This window comes from Scardinius erythrophthalmus, assembly GCF_964197995.2.
Source record: "Scardinius erythrophthalmus genome assembly, chromosome: 11".
Lineage (NCBI taxonomy): Eukaryota > Metazoa > Chordata > Actinopteri > Cypriniformes > Leuciscidae > Scardinius > Scardinius erythrophthalmus.
Window position 1 is genome coordinate 43071899 of NC_138231.1, and position 22986 is coordinate 43094884.

At 39.5% G+C, this 22986-nt stretch overlaps 1 protein-coding gene across 4 annotated transcripts in view; it reads right to left on the bottom strand.

Annotated features, from left to right (window-relative positions):
• Positions 1–22986, bottom strand: part of ptprk (protein tyrosine phosphatase receptor type K) — a 188593-nt gene that overhangs the window by 88520 nt on the left and 77087 nt on the right. For all 4 annotated transcript variants that reach the window (XM_081379511.1, XM_081379509.1, XM_081379510.1 and 1 more), the window contains exons 4-6: positions 11620–11701; positions 7706–7821; positions 5065–5239 (exon numbers count right to left, since the gene is read on the bottom strand). In XM_081379511.1, the coding sequence (XP_081235637.1) occupies positions 5065–5239; positions 7706–7821; positions 11620–11701 (373 nt within the window). The remainder of the gene's footprint in view (positions 1–5064; positions 5240–7705; positions 7822–11619; positions 11702–22986) is intronic.

Here is a 22986-nt window from a genome sequence, read left to right on the forward strand (position 1 = left end):
CGATCGGATTACAAGAGGAATAAACCACCATCGATCTTTCAATCCGATTTAAATTTCATTCGGATCAATTAAGGTGTTTACATGAAGGTTTTTTAGTCCGATTGAGCAGTCAATCCGATTATAAGTGTCAATGTAAACGCAGCTAGTGACACAAAAGCATCATCATCAAGCTAAAAAAACAACAGAAGTTTCATAAAATATCACAAAAGTGGCCAAACATTTGAAGGGAACATTATCACTGACTTAAAAGCCAAAAATCATCATTCTGTCGTCATTTACCCAGCCACTGGAACACAGTGCACATATGGATGACTTTAATTATGTTTATGTTATGTTGTGTTTTTATTGTTGTGTCTTACGCGATATTATAGAAAGAGATCTGTGTGATGATTCCTCCACGGTCAAATAATGATGACAGAATCTTCACATTTTATTAAGTCAACTATTCCTTAAAGGTTTGTAATTTATATGCAAACTAAATATTTACAAATTACAAATGTGTTGTTAGCGATAATGGCCTTGGATTGAATGTGGGCTTCACCGTGGACGAGCGCTGAGAGCGTGAGTGTGTTTCTGTCAGGTGTCACTGGCTGTTTCACGCGGGTCATCCATCATGTGTGTGTGACATGAGCCAATGATAGTGATGTGCCCTGCTGTTACCCTTCCTGAAGCCCTGTCTCATCTGTCTTTCCCTCACACACACACACACGCACCCAACAGGAAAACGCACTTGCCCTCGACTCAACATCTTATAGTCAGAGAAATAATGTGTTTCTTTGTCATTTATTTCGCAGGCGCGAGGACCCGGCAGCGACGTGTTTGATCAAAGCAAGGCCGCGTTAAAAAAAGAAAAGGTAAAGAGAGAGAGAGAGAGACAGACATAAAGGGAAGGAGAATATGTGAGGGAGGAAAAGCAAAAGGAAATATTTCCTGTGGGAAGCGTCACAGCTTTTTTATTTTGAAGTTTTGATGGGGCCTGTGAAGGGAAAGAGATGACAGACGCGAGCGAATCCGGATCAGGGACACGGCAATCTAACACCTGACGGACAGCGATAGAGAGAGCAGGAGACACACTCATCCCTCTCTCTCTCTCCGCACTGACAGGACATGTGATCACCTCTCACACACTCCTCACGCCTCAAACGCTGCTCTGACCCCTGACACCTGACACAACAGCCTGACCCACAATGCAACACTCAAAAGTTTGACTTTTTTTAAAAGAAATTAAAGCAAGTATGCGTTAAATTTATCAAAAGTGAGAGTAAAGACGTATAATGTTACAAACGATCGTATTTCAAATAAATGCTGTTCTTTTGAACTTCCTTTTCATGAAAGATTCCTGAAAAATCAAAGTTTCCACAGAAATATGAACTGTTTTTAACAATGATAAAATAATAAATGTTTCTTGAGCATCAAATCCTCATATTAGAGTGATTTCTGAAGGATCATGTGACACTAAAGACTGGAGTAATGATGCTGAACATTCAGCTTTGATCACAGGAATAAATTACACTTTAACATAGAAAACAACTATTTTAACTTGTAATAATATTTCAGTGTTTTTAATGTATTTTTGATCACATGAATCCAGCCTTGTTGAGCAGAAGAGACCTCAGACTTTTGGCTAGTACTGTATGACAAATAAGGGAACACCAGCTCAATAATTCCTCCAATTCTCATAGTAGTAAAGAAACAGAAATAAAGTGGGCATTAGGAAGATCTTTGTCAGGTTCGAGACCCCGAGTGTCGCCCGGGTGCGAGTGTGAGAGCAGCAAGTGTGTGTTCAGGGAAAGCCAATGAATCATTGATGCGTTTCACAGTCAGGAACCCGAAGCTTGTGACATTAATGAAGCGCTTTCTGTTCCTCATTCTCTCAGATTCTCTCAGATGAAGCTTTCGGAGTTGTTGACATTTTGGCTCTTTTGGTTTGTTTGCGTTTGTTCTGTGTGTGTATCGTCGGGAAGTATCAGACGATGGCGCTTCATCAAACTTTAACGATCCGTCAGCATACGCAGAGCCGGTGTCTTTAAAATCTCCCTCGTTTCAACTCCTGATCTCCGGCTGTCTCTCCAGGCATATTTACCAGCGATCAGTGCGCGTGTTTGCGACGGGGTGCCGCGCGCTCACAGGAGCCTGACAGCCTGTTATCTAGTCATTAGGAAATCACAAGTAGCAAACAATCATCGTCTCTCACGTCTCGCTCCAGCACAAACACAACTGGGGAGAAATCTGTGGTTTCTTCAACATCTTAAACATCACTTTTGGATGCATAACGTTCTGGATTTGACCGTACGATTCTTTAAAACTGGTCTATCACAGACTTCCCAAACTTTCCAAAGAAAAACATCTTCTTGAGATTTTAAGTTAATATTTCAGTCATTTAATGACACAGTCACGAACTCTCAGTTTAGTGTTCATCCTCAAGGACTTTTAGTTTGCTTCATTATTTCCTGTTGTCTTTGCTCATTTTCCCGCCACACGTCTGTTTGGTTTAATCACAACAGCCGCTGGTATTTGGGTTTGTTATCAGTGTATTCTTGAGTTCCTGTGTTTCCTCGGCTCCTGCACATGCTGGATTATTCTGAGTTTATTTGATCATTAAATTATTTAGTATTTGGAATCTTTCGTAACAGACACATTCATGATGTTCTGATATTTAGTTAGTGGTCACATGACATGCATGTAAACAGATTTTTCTAAAGTGTTTTATTTTGATTGGGTTTGCTTAACTCTTTCCCTGGCAGCGTTTTTTTTTTTGGGGGGGGGGGGGGGGGATTGGAATACATTTTCCAGCCACCGCTTGCGTTTTTGACCATTTTCACAAAAGTTTCATGGCCCCAAGAGTATTTTGTTGAATGAATATCTGAATATGCAATATATCACAAGAAAGAACAGAGAAAAAGAAAGAAAAAAAGTATTCTATCTTTATGCATTCTTTTTTTATCAACACATGAATGTGATTTTAAGCAAAAAGACAAAAAAAGTTGTACAGCCCCAAAAGTTACATTCCATTTTATTCATCCTCAGCTTTTCATTATCTCACAAGGTCCTGGTCTATTAGTTCTCGAAGACTTTAAAGTAGACAGACGCTTTTCTCCTGTGACGTCGGGCCTTCCAGTTCCAACTAGAAGTGCTGTTTTGAAGAGCGAGGTCTTTCTGCAGCGGCACAGGGAAACGATCTCCAAACCACCGGTATCCAATAATAACAGGGCGGCGCTCATCGACTGTTTGCGTTTGAATCTATTTCACAGCACACTTCTTGTCAATTCAGTTTATTCCCTACAAGCGAGAGCGGGCTAATGTCATTACTCCAGACCCTGGGCTAAACTCGCCGAGGCCACAACTGTTGTGTTGTGTTTTTCTGCTCTCTCCCATCTCTCTCGCTGCAGCTGGAGGACACACAGATCGATCCTTCTCCAGCGTAAGAATTTGCCACTGAAATTTCCATTTGTTACAAAGCGGCCCCAAACAGCCGTGAGGGCCCGCTGTCGCCCCGCATTAGGGAGAGCGGGAGCTAATAAAGCACTAGCCCGGGGTCACGCGCGACAATAGGCAACTCCGTGCCAGCTCCCATTAGCGCACGCACAAATCCATGGCCCAAAAATTTCCGCTGAAATTAGCATCTTTGGTATCCGTGTAGCAGGATGTCAGCTGGGGAAGTGTGGTGGAGATATCTGAACTGTCAGAGCGCTTGAGACTCAACCGGCCCTTCTGCCCTCCGGCCGCCGCTAACTATCGCACTCCTCTCAGAGTCGCATCTGCACACGGGACCAAACACAGCAGCACTTCCGCACGCTCTCGGGTTCGGGAGAGGTCGCCAAGAAACACCCAACGACATTTGTTTGCGTAAACAGGTTGTGCATATTAATATGGCATTGTGCGCCCAATGGTCATTCAAATATGAATGCATTTGTATTATTTAGCAGCGTTTAATAAGCAGATGGTCGCTGTAGCCTGTTTCTTCTTGACTTCGGGTGGGAAGGCCTTAAACTAGTCTATAAAATCACAGCCTTTTATTCATTAAATCTATAAAGACGATATATACATGATATATCGGCCGCCATATCGGTATAGGCCGATATATGTTCATTTTTAATGTTATCGTTATCGGCCCGATAAGAACATTTGGCCGATATATTAAAGCTGATTAATAGTGGATTATTTCCTTCAGCTGAGACTCTTCAGATGCGCACTGTTTTGAACTGCTTGAAATATGATCGGAATCACTTCAAAAAAGGAAAATACAGTAAAGTGCAACATGCAAGTCTGTCATATAGGCTACAGAAAATTATAATGAGAACATCATTATAATCGTGTGCTTGGGACATGGCTTTTAATGGTTTTGTAATCAGTCTCTCTCTCTCTCTCTCTCTCTCTCTCTCTCAAAAAAAAACAAAAAAAAGGATTTAGATTTATCGGCCAAAATAGCAGTTATCGGCTTTCAAATACAAAGAATTATCAGTTATTGGTATCGGCCAAAATTTTCATATCGGTGCATCTCTTATTATATGTGATAATAATCGACTCTGTACCCTTTTGTAACACATTCCCAAAATAAATACAGACTCATCAAATTAGAATATAGAGTCTGAACTATCTGTTTAGGGCTGTGAAACGATTAATCGTGAATAATCTCATCCAAAATAAAAGTTTGTTTACATAATATATATGTGTGTGTACTGTGTATAATTGTTTTGTATATAAATACACACACATCCATGTATATATTTAAGAAATATCTGCATGTATATACTGTATATATACATATATATATATAATATATATATATATATATATATATATATACTATACAGTATTTATACATAGTTTATATTATATATAAAAATAAATATGTTATATATAAATAACACATTTTTCATAAATATATGCATGCATGTATGCATTTATATAAAATAATTATACACAGTACACACACACATATATTATGTAAATACAAACTATTATTTTGGATGAGATTATTTGCGATTAATCGTGAGTTTCACAGCCCTAGTTTTAATCTAGAGAAAATTACAAAGACAGCATAAAAACAAAGCAAGCCGTTACCTCTGACTATGAGCCCAGCGAAGTTGGAGACGCCGGAGCCTCGCTCTGATTGGGTGACGCAGCGGTACAGATCTTGGTCCTGACTGGTCACCTCTCTCAGTCGGAAGGACGCCGCAAACTTCCTGTGGTTGATGTTCTTCCTCTCCGCCACTGGAATGTCCTCTCCGTTACGCCGCTATACATGTCAACAGAGCAAGTAATAATTCAGTCATTTCCTCAATATCATAAAGGCTTCAGACGTCATAATTCACCCAAAGTGTGTCAATATTCACAATGTTCCATGTGCTTTAACTTCAGTTCATCAATGCCTTTGGTATACGGATTTATTGCAGAAGTAAATTATACAATTTTTTAAGTCTACTGTAAAGCAAATGTACTGAAATAAAATACGTTTTTTATTTGATCAAAAATATATATTTTACTAAATAATCTGGACCAATAATCAACGCCATACGCCTAACCACGTTAAGTTCCATAATTTGAAGTTGATACCACAAAAATTCAGCCTCTAAAAGGTTTTAAAGTACATCTCCATTATAATGCAGCGTTTTCACAGGATGCTTTTTGATTGTTTAAGCTTTTGGATTATGCTTACTAAAATATGCTTTAGAGTGAGTCTGGTTAAATGAAGTCTGTGATGTTTTGAGGATCTGTAACCATTATAAACCACAGATTAACCACAGTAATATATGACACTGCGTTATGGTTTACAGTAAATGCTCTTCTATTCCTTTTCCCTGGAAAGTGAACAAGTAGTTGTTGCACTTTATTTTAAAGAGATTACGGTGTAATTACACAAATAAGTACAGAGTACTATTAATGAACTCCATTTACTTACTACAGGGTTAAGGTTACAGGGATAGGGTTCGGTTTAGGGTTAGCTGCTTGTAATTATGCATAATTTACTGTTATTACTGGAGTAAGCATGTCTAACTATGCCACCTTCCTAGGGTGCTACTCCTGGGTTTGGGACTTGACTTCATAAGAGGACTGAGCGTTCAGGCTTGTTCTCCTGTAATCTGCTCGACTGGAGAAGCGACGGCAGTCAGTGTCACAGGCGATCTGAGTGAGTGAAGTGTGTGTGCGTGTGCGACAGAGGATCATTCATTAGCCCCTTTAACACTGACATCTCCTATTAGTCAGAAGACACCAGCACTTGCTTGCTTTCCTTCATTTTTTCACCTCCTCATGTATCAGAGCAGAAAAGGTCACTTTTCCGACGCACTGTCAGGCACTTCCTCTTTCAATCTTCTCTGCATGTGAAGCCCTCTCATTAGTTAATCACAATCACAGGGCTTCACCTCAACACACACACACATGAAAACCCTGCTGACACACACATCATTAGGAGAGCAGGATTTTCCTTCGGGATGAATAAAGTGGGAAGATTTGAGGAGACTCTCTCTCTGTGACAGGCTCTGCTGTAATGAACCCCGAGTCTCTCTCTCGCTGCTTGATTAGTAAGTGTGCTTATATATACCGGTTGACCATGAATATGCGATATAGTTTCCACAAATGATGCAATTCTTTGAGTATAGTGACATCGAACTTAAAAACAGCCGAATTGTTTGCTCCCGCACATCCTGAACTTGACATTCCCCGCCAATTAGGGTGAATCCCATCTCTGATCTAAAGCTCGACTGCAGTTTTAGTTCAATGGTCCTCCAACGGCGGGTCGCAAACACCCAAAAAAACAACTGCAGGGGGAAATATGATTCAAATTGATTTTTATTTTTTACTGTAATTGCAAATAATATAGGTAACACTTTATTTCAAAGGTCTACTTTACTTTAGAAATTCTACTAACTATAAGTAACTTAGCAACTACTGTACGTGTCAACTAGCTCTTATTGGAATATCAGTATTATTAGACTGTCTGATTAATATCTGCTAACACTTTATTTATTTTATTAATAGTAATTAGTAGAATGTCTAAAGTAAATCATCAAAATAAAGTGTAACCGTAATATATGAATGAAATAAAAGGCCGCTTAAGTGCATTTGTAGAGAGACACTTTCATGACTGTTTCGTTTCTTTTAAAAAGTGCACTCTTGTTATAATGTCAAGTTAAAGTTTTACTTTAAAGCACATTTTAAATAATTACATTTTAATAATTTCTGTCATGCTTTATAGAAGTTCACATGTGTTGACTAGCATACTAAAGCACATGAAAAGTACCTGATTATAATGTGAACTGTATCCAATATTGAATTTTAAGTTAATATATTTTAAATGTACAAAATAGCAACTTCATATGCAATTACAAATATATTTAAATACATGACATACAGGTTTCAATAGAAATGACATTAAAGTATATTTAAGCTTACCACAAATGCATGTCAGTACTTTAACCATATTTCAAAGACAATAGAAGTAATTATGAAATTATATATAAAGATGTACTAAAAGCACTAAAAGTTCAGCTAATTTCATTTAATACAAGTTTAAACTATAATGCATTTCCATTTAGATGCATTACAAACTATACATTCAATTTGCAATTGAGTACTGTATATTGTTTTAAAGTGCATTGTTTTCGTAATAAGTGCTCTCTTTTAACAGTATGCTTAAGCTGGTGTTGATGTGTCAGACTGAGGACTGCTTCAGCTCAGCTGAGTGTGTGTTCCCAGTGCCCACCTGCAGCCAGAGCTTGTTGTTGACCGCGTCCCGGACCGTGGCGATGCACTGGAACGTGGCGTTCTGTCCGGCATTCACCTCCACGTCCCCCAAACGCAGGAAGTGAGGGGATTTATCTGCAACGAAGGACAAGACAGCAACGCATGACATTACAGCTCTCAAATACCAGAATACTAAACCAGTGCTGGACACTTCCAACACAGGCAATACATACAGATGTACACACAGCGTTTAACACATACAGATGTACACACAGCGTTTGGTAACAGGTGAAATGAATGGTCTATTTTTGGGCTGATGCGGCAGGGTGGTTGAAGGTTTGAGGTAGGGGTGGGCGATGTGACCGCAATCACAATATGAATCATTTTATTTCTCAATAGTGATATATCACAATATAGTTATTTTTACTTTAAATAAAGTTTTTATGATATAAACATTTAACTGAAATTTCATAAATCTCATCACCAATTTCAAAATCAAATAAAATAGTAATACTAGCCCTATTATTTCTTCTCAGCCATTTACATTCATTTGGTGCAGTAAATGACTTTGAGAATCGCTGTTGATAGTAGATCGGACTGAGCCCCAAAACACACTTGTACAAGTAGTAAGGGGCGTGTCCATTCATGAGGGGGGAGGGGCCTGTTCTGCATAGCGTGTTTGTGAATTTGGGGGCGGAGCAATCAAGATAAGGAACATTTACAGAAAATAAATGACGTACATTTCATTATGAGCTCTGTAACTTATTTGACATGCTTAGAAATCGTCCAATTATAACAGAAGTCATTGTTACATACATGCTCTTAAAGGTACAGAAGCCTGTTTAAAACTGTTTAAAATGTGAGTTTTGTGTCCTTTAGTTCAGTGGTTCCCAACCTTTTATTGTCTGAGACCCCCTTTTTCCCAAGAAAATATTTTAGGGCCCCCCCCCCTTCACATTTAATGATATTATCGCTCTTGTTGGCTAGCAGCAAGGATGACAAAATATGTTGTTTTCAAGCAAATGGTAGGCTATGTTTATTATAACCAGATATGTTTATGCACAAATAATAGCCTATAGCCTAATATTGAAAATACAATAACAAAAACATCAGTGGGCCATTTGTAATTTAAAAACGTAAGCCTAAGAGTAGCCTATAAATTGGCCCTATTTGAATCGCAATAAAAAAATATCAGTATTCACACTGGTGTGTAGGTAAAAAAAAAAAAGATTGAATAGCCTATATAGGCTATTACAAAATTACTGCTGTCTGGGACCCCAATACTTGCATGTTATTTGTGAGGCTTTATCAATAAGTGTGAGGATCTACTGGTCGTGAGTAATTTGGTCAATGGTGAAGAGATCTTTACAGGGTAAGACATCTTTATCATCCTCAAGGGTCAGTCTGGCCCATTTGTATTTGTTTTTTAAGGCTGTCATGGTTAAAATCCCATTTTTGGTCAGCCAGGCCAGGGAATGGATCAAATTAGCTAATGTAATATGATCGTTCTCCTTAAAGCATGCATTCCTTTTTTTTTTGCGCTATAGCGATCGTTAATAAACATGCGTTTGTTAACAGAATAATGCGTCTTTTGGAGCCGGAATTACTTCTCTGTGTTTGGCTATGACGAGTCACGCAGGTCAAGTACCACTACTCCGCAGCGGCGGCGATCCGAACCAGTGTTAAATAGTCCCAATATAAACACTTATTATAGGTGTACCATAGTGATTCAGAATAAGACAAAAACACAGTTTGGAAGATGGATTCATAATGAACTCGCTCATTATATACATTTTGTAAATTTTTAACATAGAAGAAGTTACGGACGACTTGAATGCTCATTACTCAAAACTTTTCAAAATATGACGCGACCCCCCAGAGAGCTCGCCGAGACCCCCTTGTGGGCCGCGACCCCCCTGTTGGGAACCACTGCTTTAGTTAATATCAGCAGCCATCCATTCATCCATCCATCCATTCATTCATTCATTCATTCATTCATTCATCCACACACACACCCATCCATCCATCCATCCATCCATCCATCCATCCATCCATTCATCCATCTACACACACCCATCCATCCATCCATCATCCATCCACACACACACCCATCCATCCGTCCATTCATCCATCCATCCATCCACACACCATCCATCCATCCATCCATTCACACACACACCCATCCATCAATCCATTCATCCATCCATCAATTCATCCATCCATCCACACACACACACACACCCATCCATCCATCCATCATCGACACACCCATCTATTCATACATCCATCCATCCACACACCATCCACCCATCCATTTATTCATACATCCATTCATCCACCCACCCATCCATACACCAATCCATCCATCCATCCATCCATCCACCCTCCCAGTATCTATATCCGAGTGCTAAAAGTTGACCAAATTTACCATCTAGAGAAGGTGGAAAATGGTCATAAAAACTGTTTTTGGTGCAATCAATCATTCCTGGTATTATTAATTAAATTCGGGGGACAAATATACTGTATGAAAGATCAGATTTATTTCTATACATTTTCAACATACCAATTTTTATAGACATAAGTAACTACCGAATGCAGAGTATTTCATTATTTCTGCACTGAAACTGACGTAGGGTGAGAGGAAATCTAGCGTGTGTTGATCTGGTACGAGCAGCGGATCTTTGCTAGGTGTCGGGCTGGACTGAAGCTGTGCCAAATGAGCTGAAACAGCTTTGGGAACAGAACGCATCACATTCTCTCCAGTGCCTTAAAGAAAATGCTCTTTTAGCGCCGCAAACATCCTCCGTGCAACAAACCTTCTTCATCTCCCTCTCATCCTGCATCGTTTTAATAAGATGTCACTCGTGATCAGCGGGAAGCTTTATTAGCAGCGTTCAGAGGGAATATAATCCATGTTGGAGTGGCAGTAATCCCTGTGCTCCCATGGACTCACCGTTAATTGGGAATACCTTTTATATTATCATGGCTAAGCTCTGATCCCAGCGGATGCGCCTGACAGACGCGTAAGACTAGCGCTAACCTGGAGAGATGATGGCAAAATATTAATCACTTAAAATTATATGTACATTGCTGACATTTGGAGTGCTGAAGTGTGGCGCGTGTGTGTCTGCTGATGTGTGTCACTTGACCCCTAAACGCTGCATGTTAAGAGCAGCACTTGGCGTGCAATAAGGGCTAATTATATATCAGACGAACTTCAGTGCTCAGAGGATCTGCTCCAGCTCCATCTGTGTGTTTGTGCTCATGCGTCCTCTCTGATCATTTATTGATCGCGCTGCTCTTTACTGCTGATAAACACCCATAAACACACTTCCCGCTGCCGACGTGATGGTCACGTGACCTGAAAATATTTCACTTTTAAAAACTGATCAAAAGACTACTTCATATTGAGACTCAAAATGAAATCTGTGTCTGTATCCCTGGCCCCATCTCACTACCATGCAAAAGTTTAGGGTTGGGAAGATTTTTTATTGTTTTTGAAAACAGTCTCACCAAAGCTGCATTTATTTGATCACAAATACAGTAAAAACAGGGAAATGTTATTCCAGTTTATTTTTTATTTCATTTTTCAGAAAATAAACATTGTTCATTTTGCCTGTGTATATCTGCTAAAAGTTTGCATTAGCTAAGCATCTTTTAGTATTAGAGTATTTCATATGGATGACCATGGATATTGATTTCATGGGGTCTTTAAAATACTGTCCCAGTGCAGTAAGAAGAGTCAGTTATAAGACAGCTATATTTCCTCAAGCGTGTGATTTTTAGGAAATTACAGCTGCTTTAAATAATAGGGGTGCAGGGTTTGAACGTTCTTACCAGTCTAGACTTCTAGACCTCACACACACACACACACACACACACACACACACACACACACACACACACACACACGTGCTGTTTCTGCTGACTCACCGCACGGGTAACTGAGCACCTGGATGTCATCGATGGCAATGAAACCTCGTCTGCCGTTCGTCACCTCCGCCTCGAAAATCACCTGCACAGAGAAAAGTGTCTTTTAGATGAGCTGCCATTCACTTCATACAGCTCAATCAATCCAGTGAACCAATGAATAAACCAAACCCTAACAATATTAAAAACCGCTCTTGCAAATAAAATAACTAAGGCTGTGAAAAGATTCATCGCGATTAATCGCATCCAAAATAAAAGTTTGTGTTTACATAATATATGTGTGTGTACTGTGTATAATTAAATTTGTATATATAAATACACACACATGCATGTATATATTTAAGAAAAAATGTTATTTATTTACAGTATATAAAAAATATATATTTATATATAATATAAATTATATATAAATATATACAGTATATGTATGCAAATATTTCTTAAATATATACATGCATGTGTGTGTATTTATATATACAAAATAATTATACCAAGTACAAACACATACATTATGTAAACACAAACTTTTATTTTGGATGCGATTAATCGCGATTAATCTTTTCACAGCCCTAAAAATAACATAAATGAAATCTAAGGCAACTTAAGTGCACTTAAAAAAAGTACACGTTCAGTGACCAAGTGTGCTTCTTTTTAACAAATGTAATCTGTTAAAACATCTCTGAGATGAAATGACCCGTGTGTTAGAAAACTCCTCCTGGGTTGATAATCTGCTGTTAATCTACAGCATCCAACAGCATTATCTCTCCTCTATTCTCCCCGTCCTCTGTGTCTCTGGACTCGTTCTCCTGAGCTCTTTACAGCTGTCAGATAGTCCCTGTTTATATACAACGAAGCGCCAAATCTCATTCTCTTAATCTCCAAAGACAAAACAGCTTTTCCCAAACAGTTGCTCGTTTCCGGGAGTGAAAACAAGCAGCCACAGGCGACAGAAGAGGCGTCAGTGAAAAGCCTGTGAATGGCGAGGTCAGTCTTAGGTTTCATTATTGAACTGAAGCACGACTGAATGCTGAATTCGCTCAGTATTCTGCCTCGACGTGAAGGTCTGGCTTTTGTACAGCGCTTTCCCAGTGAACCTTTAATGTCCTGCCATGGCGTCAAGATCGCAGCGATGGAGCCTGGAGCGCTAAGCCTGCGATCTGAAAGTGACCCGTCCGTATCAGGCCAGGACAGAGGAGAAGCCGTTTCAATTAGAGCGAGGCCATCTGCAGTCTGAGCCAGGGAATACTGATAGACATTTTCTTCTAGCTCTTTAAACTGATCTCTCTTAAAATGCCTCTGACATTTCCAAAGCAAATCTCAGGGCCGCTCTTGGTCAGTAATGCTTATGAGCCGATTATGATTATAAATCTTCAAAAGTGTTCTGGCTGAATGCCGTTTTATCTCTCTCTCTCTCTCTCTCTCTCTCTCTCTCTCTCTCTCTCTCTCTCTCTCTCTCTCTCTCTCTCTCGCTCAAGTTAATCCTACGGGATTCGCTCGTACAGTAATTCTGCTGATCAGCCATCGTATATGCAGAATCTCGTCACAATCCTGCACCAATGTTTCCATTCAAAGTTGGAATATGGCATAAAACACTTGCAGTGTTTCCATCCCATGTGTTCACTTCCTGGGAAACTATCAGCAAAATATCAGTACTAAAAAAGGAAGTTGCTGAAATCGGGGAAGAAACTGTGACAATAAACGCTGTCATGTTCTCTTGTGTTCGAATGCTGGTGTTTGTGAACACAATCATGAGACGCTTCTGGAGGGAATTAAACCAAATCATTCTGATCACAGACTTTGACTCAGGCGCTTCAGAGCCACCAAACCAACATTTGAGATGCTGCGATGCGATTGGTCCACTGGTTAGTCCAGTTATCCAATCACAGCCTCTGCTGAGGGAAAGTCCCCTGAGTTTCTTGTTGCACCTGAGTTTCGGTAAATGTGTTTCCATCATAGATTATGTGCATGTCTTCTTATCGGATAAAACAATTATCTGCCTCAAGTGCATTCGGTTTTTTTAGAATTTATGTGCATCTTGGCATTTCTATCCATTGCTTTTTATACGATATTCCAAAATGCACATAAAAATAGGTGGATGTTTAGGGGCGTCACAATACACTTTCCATTCCATTCAAACACATGTGAATGCATCAGTCCGCAAATGCAAGCTCGTGTTTGGTGAACTCTGACCTGCGAATTCACATCACGTGAAGACATGTGACCAGAAGAGGATTGATTCGTCACTGCCTGACCTCTTGGCTGAATTGAAAGAATTCATATTTTTGCAGTAAAGTCGAGTAGATTTCTACATTTTGAATGTAGTATTTGCTATCATTTGATGGATATGTCTGCTTTATCTGACCGGTGCTGTGTTGATACTACATCTGGCCATTTTTAGCCTTTGAGAACTGAAACATTGGATGGATGGATGGATGAATGAATGAATGAATGAATGAATGAATGAATGAATGAATGAATGAATGAATGAATGAATGAATGAATGAATGAATGAATGAATGAATGGATGAATGAATGAACGAACAATCCATCCATTTTGAATTAACAGATTAATTAACAGACTGATATGAATAATCAACTGAAACAATCAATAATTGTTGACCTTCAACAGATTATCATGCCTGCTTTACTCTACATCGGCAATATCCAGCTAATGCAATATTTGATGCGCCATATTGTGAGTGGAGGAAAAAAAGATCTATTCAGTGAAGAAATTTCCATCACTTTTAAGTTTTTACTGATTCTTCCAGGCTTGAAAATCTTAAATTTTATTTCTAGATTCCCTGACATTTCCAAGTTTGTGAGCGGTCATCAGAGAGGATGATTGAAAGACTCAACAGAGTATCAGCTGAGGAAAAGGCTTTGGCAAGAGTGAAAATTGCTGAAATGAGAAAAGAAGGAAAGATCAGAGGATAAAAAAAACGAAATGAGAAAGAAGAGAGCAGGACAGAGGTAGACTGGGTGACATCCTGCACTCCAGCAATTATCCCATCAGAGCCGGACAAAACCGGCTCTGAACTAGAGATGCGCTCGACTAGACATCTTCAACACTGTCAGCGGTTTCAAAACTCTTCCTGAACGACCAGTCCGTTTAAAGAGCCCTGAATAATGAGGCTACATGTGAATACTTAGGCAAAACTGAAACCAATTTGGTCACCATACACACACACACACACACACACACACACATATATATATATATACAGTATATGTATATGTACATATGTATATATATATATATATATATATATATATATATATAATTTATTTATTTTTTGCCTTCACTAGTTCTCTTTAGGTGCACATATTCCATGTAGACTCTAAATCAGTCTACATTCAAGGGTCCAAATCTGAATTTTCATCAATGTCAAAGGTCCGGAACTATTGGTTATTACAAAACTTGTTTTAATAAACATGCATAACAAATCAACACTCATTTTATGAAAAAAATAAGGTGCCTTTTGCATTAGCAACTTATTTGTTGATTCATATAAAGACTTTAGCTGTCATAGTTTTGCGGTCCGTACCTCTGTATTTTGTGGATATTGCCGCTCAAAATGTCTGTGTTTTGTTTCATAATGTCGTTTGACATTTCCACTCTTCACAACTCCAACTGTCTCATTACAAATCAAACAGAATGGCTTTGTGCTTGATTGGGGCAAAATGAACACATAACCTCTCTCCAGTCATCTTTGAAAACTCTATTTTCTTCGTCAAATTTTCTTTTCCTGGACAATGACATCCTCCACAACCATTCAAACCATAGACAGTAAAAGAAATGGACACAGCGACCCCATTGGATTCAACAGAGAAAAGTGAAGTCTCTCTTCCTGATGGCGGAGCGACTGCGCAGACTCACACTGAGCTTGACGACGTAGATGTGACGTGAGCAACCCGTCTGTCTTCTAGTAGCTTTACCAAGAGAAATCTGAATCATTCCCTTCCGAATCTCGCAGAGACGGAGAGTGTGAGTAGGAGCTGTCCATGAGCTGGAGCAGGAGAAACTTTTGCTAAGTATTCTGATTAATTATTTTGTCATTTTGCCTCCACGTCCCCCCGATCGCCCGCGAGCTTCTCCTCCTGTCCATACGGTAATCTCTCTACTGTGCGACAGAGAGTCGCGTGGTTATGGCGCAATCGTTAGCCTATTTTTACAAAAACTGCTTCTACGGGGCAATAACATAAGATACAAGGCAATGGAGCCTTTTATACATTTTCGTGTTTCTTTAGAAATAAATAATGGACAAATGGAGTCTTTAAACGCCTCAGATGTCAAGTCAAAGTGACGCCAAAATGAATGGGAGTCAATGGGAGTCTAACAGCAGGTGATGGTCTGCTAATCAATGGCGGCCCCCGGGGAAGCTTCAGTTTTCTCTGAAAGATTACCCCCTTGATTCAAACGCTTACTGCGGTGAAGTGTCGCGTTGCGCCCGATTACGTCAAAAGTCATACTGTATGCTCACTGGATGTCATGGCAACTAAATCACGGAGGAAAACTTTAAATATCTCGCCTTTGCTTTAATTTCGGACCATCTCCAAAAATACATAAAAAACTAAACAAATGATTTTAACATGCGTTTATCAAAGTAGGCAATCCACACTTTTAATCCCTTACACACAATTAGTGTTCTTAAAATACGAAATGGAGACGGGTCCGGATTGAATTCCCTCCGGGTCCGTATCCGGACTTTGAGAAGTGCTGCTCTAAATGAACACAGGGCCATAAACAGGCTGATGAAGCCCGTCACACCGCAGGATCCTGCTATCACTGCTTGACATCACGTAAACACACACGTGTGTGTGAAACCTGCACATATGCAGACTGATGCACTCGCGCATTAACACACACAGGTGGGAAACACTGGGAGAAAGAAGACACATTCAGATCAGACCCGCCCATGAGAGCATGTAGGAGTTTGATTTGCTCTTTGTGTGTTTGTTTGCTTTTCTTTCTCTATTCATTCGGAACAAGAACATGTGAAACTTCTATCATCGCCAAATATAATTAGTCAAATAACCTTAAAGTGATAATGACAATCCACTGTACGAGGACAGACGTGCACAAACGGATAAATGAAGCTATTAGGAAAGGAAATGAAGAGTGTAATGTTTGAATTGTACTTTTGATGTGGAATCAATGGAAATGGAAACAATTTGATGTTGTTTCCAGGTTAAATGGGATGAATATGAACCAGAGAGGCTCATGCTGACTCAAACAGGGTCAAACTGCTTTAAAGTTGAAATATAACAACTTTAATGATGATGTTTTATTTAGACTTTTCTTCAAATGTGAAGATTTTATCTCTAAACAAATCTAAATTGTATGACTGAATTAAGTGTAATATTGAAAGATGAGGTCTTGTAATAAGACACGTTTATTCTCACCATATTTTTTCATCACCTGGTGCTTCATCCTCAGAAAACACAAGGCCTTAAAACATGTCTAGACGATAATCTGACAGAGACATATTCCCCTTTACTGAGTGTGCGTGTGTGTGTGTGTGTGTGTGTGTGTTTCAAGGGTTGGAGTGATGTCTGCAGATAGTGTGTGTGTGTGTGTGTGTGTGTGTGTGTGTGTGTGTGTGTGTGTGTGTGTGTGTTTGCCCTATTGTAATGTTGACGGCAGATCAGTCTGGATGAGGAAGCCTGCAGCTTTGTTGTCAATCAGAACCTCATTGTAAGAATACACACACACACACACACACAACACTATCTGCAGACATCACCAACCCTTAAAGGGGTCATGAATTTAGATAGCAAATTTTCCTTGAGCTTTTTATAAGAGGTCATCCTCTTTAGGATGCTAACCTGCTAAAGGTTTTCAAGAGAGTTCCACATGTAATGCTGGCTATTTCATATGCAAAGGTGTCAGCCATTCACAACAGTGGGCGTTTACACTGAAGTCTCACAGCAGCCATTCACAACAGTGGGCGTTTACACTGAAGTCTCACAGCAGCCATTCACAACAGTGGGCGTTTACACTGAAGTCTCACAGCAGCCAATCGCAGCACTGGGCGTTTACACTGAAGTCTCACAGCAGCCAATCGCAGCACTGGGCGTTTACACTGAAGTCTCACAGCAGCCAATCGCAGCACTGGCCGTTTACACTGAAGTCTCACAGCAGCCAATCGCAGCAGTGGGCGTTTACACTGAAGTCTCACAGCCAATCACAGCAGTGGGCGTTTACACTGAAGTCTCACAGCCAATCACAGCAGTGGGCATTTACACTGAACTCTCGCACAGACACGTCGCTTAAAACAGAGCGTTCAAATCAGAGGATAAAATCAGGGTAAGAAAAGCCCATTTATTTCTAAATTTATTAAAGTTTTTGATGTAAAAATCATACTAACATTATAAATGCACCACAGGAAACATTATAAAATAATAAAACAATGCAGTTCATGACTCCTTTAAAACACACGCATGCACACACACACACGCGCACACACACACACACACACACACACACACACACACACACACACACACATCACTATCTGCAAAAATTACTTTTTTTTAAATATAAAAAAAAGTCTAAGCAAAGCACTTGCTGCACACACACACACCGCATTCTACATAAATGCTGCATATTTGACTGTTTACATTCTGAGCAGTGATAAAACTCTGAACAGTGATTTTGAGGGTTTGTGTTTGGACTGCATCATGTCTAAACATCCATTACACACACAATCATCCATCATGTTTCTATTGAACACATAAATGACTCTTCAGAGCATTAAATTATGAAACATTGATTACATCTGAAGCCCTGCATGTACCACAATCAATATCGCTTAAGGCTGATGACTCACAACACACACAAACACACAGAAACACTCTCAGACCGAAGATGAGGAACATTATGACGAGAGAGAGAGAGAGAGAGAGAGAGAGAGAGAGAGAGAGAGAGAGAGAGAGAGAGAGAGAGAGAGAGAGAGAGAGAGAGAGAGAGAGAGAGAGAGACAGCTCTCATTTTTCTCCCTCAGGAAAGAAAGACTCGGGTTGACAGACAGCATCACGCCACCTACATGATGACTGTGTCTCTGCATGTGTGAATGCATTCAGTCCAAACAAGAGTGTTTTAGAGAGCTTGTGGTTGTTAAGATGTTCAGGCTGGTTGCTATGGGGTCTCTGGGTGGTTGCTAAGGTTTGTATGTGTATATGGTTCCTAAATCTGCGTGAGTTGTTCACGTTTTCTGGTGTAGCAGATGAAAATCTGATCTCTCTGTAAAGTAGCAGCACACACACAACTGAGGAATCATTCAAACGCTGCAGGATGACACACACACACACACTCAACTTTAAGACTATTAAGAGGTTTCAGCATATCACTATTCGCACTAGTACTAGTGATAATTAACTCGGCATGAATTGTAAGTTGTGCTGATCTTTTCTTCTTTATTGTGTCGTATATTCGAGTGAAACGCTTCAGGAACAAGAACAAATGTGGGCGGGGCTTGATTGTGTCTGTGGGGAATTGATTGGATGGTTGTGGTTTGCTATTGGTGGATCTCGGGTGATTGACAGGTTGCCCCGCCCTCGTCATCAGAGAAGAGAAGAGATGCTGCAAGAGGAACTTATTCTGATTCAAGATGATCAGGAACATGAATTTAAAACAATAATGATGTTCACTGATAAATCATTTAGTAATAAACACTGCAATATTCCATGAAAATAACACGAATTTTCGTAAAGCACTAATTACAGCACAACTAATGTTAACAAATACAACCTTTGATTTTAATAATGTATCAGTAAATGTTGAAATGAACATTAGCTGAGATTAATAAATGCTGCAGAAGTATTGTTCATTCTTAGTTCATGTTAACTAATGTTAACTAATGAACCTTATTGTAAAGTGTTGCCGAAAAACTGCAATTCAGATACACACATATAAAAACCACACACGCATGCACACTTTCCTCTTCCTGTTGGCATCATTTCACCAGATATTGAGCTCTGAGCTCTCATCTCTTCACCTGTCAAGAACACACACACACAGAAACACACACACACACACACACATTTGCATTGGCAGTGGTGATCATTACCACAGCTCTCTGAGTAAACAATGAGAGCAAGGAAAAATCCTTATTGATGCCAATGTGATGCGTGGGGTGCGTTTTTTTTATTTTATATTTTTTTTATTTCTGTCAGCGAGCGAAGAGAGCGAGATGTCCTTCATCATTTGGAGAGACGCATGCCGAAATGTTGTTTTCCCGCAGAATAGACGTCCTCCATCCCAGCCGCTCCGCGTGCCAACACTCCGGCCCATTAGGGGCAATATATCCCACTCCCCGCGCAGCAGATCCATCAGCCCGGGACGGGGCGATACTTCATCTCTCAGTTTAGATTGTAATCTGTCATTTCTCGCTCTCTGAGCTTATGGAGATCACCCTGAAGCCGAGTCTCTTCAACACAAGACAGACCTTCAATCTCTCTGATCAATGCGGGAGGAGAAGATAGTGATCCGTCTGAAGACCAAGAGTTACAGCTTCGGCAGAAGAAGACTCTCAGTGTCTTTTAAAATGTTTTCGTTACTTGAGAAGTTGTTTACATTGTTTGTTATCATGGTTGCATTTTATTTTACAGTACGTGTACTTACAGTGAACTGGATAATATAAGGTTATTACATGGGTAAGGTCATGTTTAGGGGTAGGTTCAGGGTTATTACCTAGTTATTAATAAGTACATAGTATGTACACGGGGGAACAGGACTGTTAAATAATGGACTGTTAAAACCATCCAATCAATTCCCCACAGACACAATCAAGCCACGCCCACATGTGTTCTTGTTCCTGAAGCCGTTTGACGATAAACCATTATCATTAAAGGGACAGTTCACCCAAAAATAAAAATTCTGGTATCATTCACTCACCCTCAAGTTGATCCAAACCTGAGTTTCTTTCTTCTGTATTTTTTTTTTATCTTACTATGGAAGTCAATGGCTACAGTCAACTGTTTGATTGCCAAAAATCTTTAAAATATCATGTTTTTTTTTTTTTTCAACAGAACAAAGGAACTCATAAATAGATATATAGTCCACCAAAACACAGTTGTCGTGCAATAGATAAAAGTTGATAATTCCGTGAATAACTGCAATTGCAGATTTCGAACAGAGATGGCGACAGAGAGGGAAAACTACGGACTGCAGCTTTAATGATTTATGATAAGATGTCGAATTATATATTCAGGCAATGGCCTATAAGCCAGTATGAATCAAGTCGGTGATAATACGCTCACACCTTGGAAGAATTGCTCATAAAATCAGCCAGGTTTATATGTTTCTGTGTGTGTTAATAGAACTGTGTAGAAAAAAGGTCAGGTTCAGTTCCACCCGTGTACAAATGACTTTAAGGCTGTTCCACCACAAAGATGACTTGTTGCTTTAAACATGCAAGTTTATAAAACAATAATGTTTGAATACAACCAATACATGTGGGAAAAGTCCTTAATAGGCTACTCTATTAAAATAGTAAACGGTTCTACACGTCAAGAATGCAATTAATACTTTTCTTAAGTGTATCTTGAACAAATGATTAAGTATAGGCCAAATATAGACCTACTTTTAAGCATAGCCCAAGTACACTTAAGTATAATTTTGTCAAGCATATCTCTGATAAGTAGACTGAAAGTATACTCTTATTTTTAGTTTAAACAATGTGTAATAATAGCAACCTTGAATAATGTGTGCAACCCTACCAGAACCGCTCTGAAACCCAGTGGCTGATCTACAACACTGAGGTGAGGAATGAGAGAGAGACACAGTGAAGCACATTAAATCAGGACAATAGAGTGAGTGTGAGTAATCAGCCTAATGACTTTAAGAACAAGTCATTATCTGGCCAGACGACAGGAAAACACACCATTCTCCGTGAGACTCAAACACTGTACAGAGAGAAATAAAAGGGAAGATCATCAGTGAATGATGGCTAAAATGTATATGTGCTCCTTACACAATAACAGCATACGGGTTAAATGATGAGTTTAATATCGGGGGGAATTCTTTCTTTGTCGTAGTATAAACTCAGAGCAAGACATATTCTGGAGCCAATCAGATAGAGTGTGTGTGTGGGGCCTGAGGATGAGATATCTCACAGTGTTAGTTAAACATGTCCATGGGGAAAAACAGCTTAAAACAATGCCAAACGTCTGTATGTTGGGCTTAAGGTTATGGAAATCCACACAATGATATGAATACACACACGTGTGCTCGTGTTTCTCACCTAGAAAAATAAAAAGTGCTTGAAAAACCTTAATGGGGATGTTCCCATATTAAAAATGGCAAGAATATTCAAGACTATAATAATAATGTGTATCATTTGAAAAAACTCTACATATTCAGGTAAATGTGTGTGTGTGTGTGTGTGTGTGTGTGTGTGTGTGTGTGTGTGTGTGATATGAACGTTTGAGGAAGTGTATAATGTGTGTATGTCCTCTGTATATGATACAGAATAATATCTTATCTTTCTCACTCAGCTTCACTAACAAACAGACACACACACACACACACACACACACACACACACACACAGGAGTCTGTACACTAATCTGAGCTTGCAACGACTTATAAATTACTGCTATGCTGGACACAAGATAAAACAGAGTGTGTGTGTGTGTGTGTGTGTGTGTGTGTGTGTGCGCGTGCGTGTGTGTGTGTGTGTGTGTGTGTGTGTGTGTGTGTGTGTGCTGACCTTGACTAAATGTGAGCTCTCAACACTATCACAAAACACCGCCAGCCTTTATCTAACACACACACACACACCCTCTAAATCACTCCCCTCACACCTTCTTCCAAACCCCTCCGGGATCTCCTGCCCTGAGGGATCTTGTTTTGGGAGAAGGTGGGAAATCGGCATTCACACGGAGCTGTGAACCCTGGGGAAAGTGTGAGACCTTCTTTAGCCCATGGCTAGAGGTGCACAACGATGCAGTGATGGTCAAAATATCACCAACAGTTGGGGAAACTGAATTATTATCATATAGTGGATAGTGGGATTACAGGCAATAATTTTAGCATACATTAAATAATTTGAAGTAAAACATATTTTAACCATGTGAGTTTTAACCATTTTAACCTGTGAATCATGAATGTAAGAAAAAGCCTAATGTAAACGGTGAACCTGAAACCAGCTTACTCACACAGGCCTTCCTTTAGATGATCAGTCAACCAGTCGCTCAGGTTTTCAAATTTTAAATAAAAGTGTTAATTTTGCACATTCCTAATTACACATACAAATACTTACTATAGTTTGGGAGTTACACTAATATACATGTATAATTCTCCTAGTTGAGATGTTAACCTCCAGCTTGCTGTAAATCTTCAAAGATAAGATGTTCAGGGATTTATTG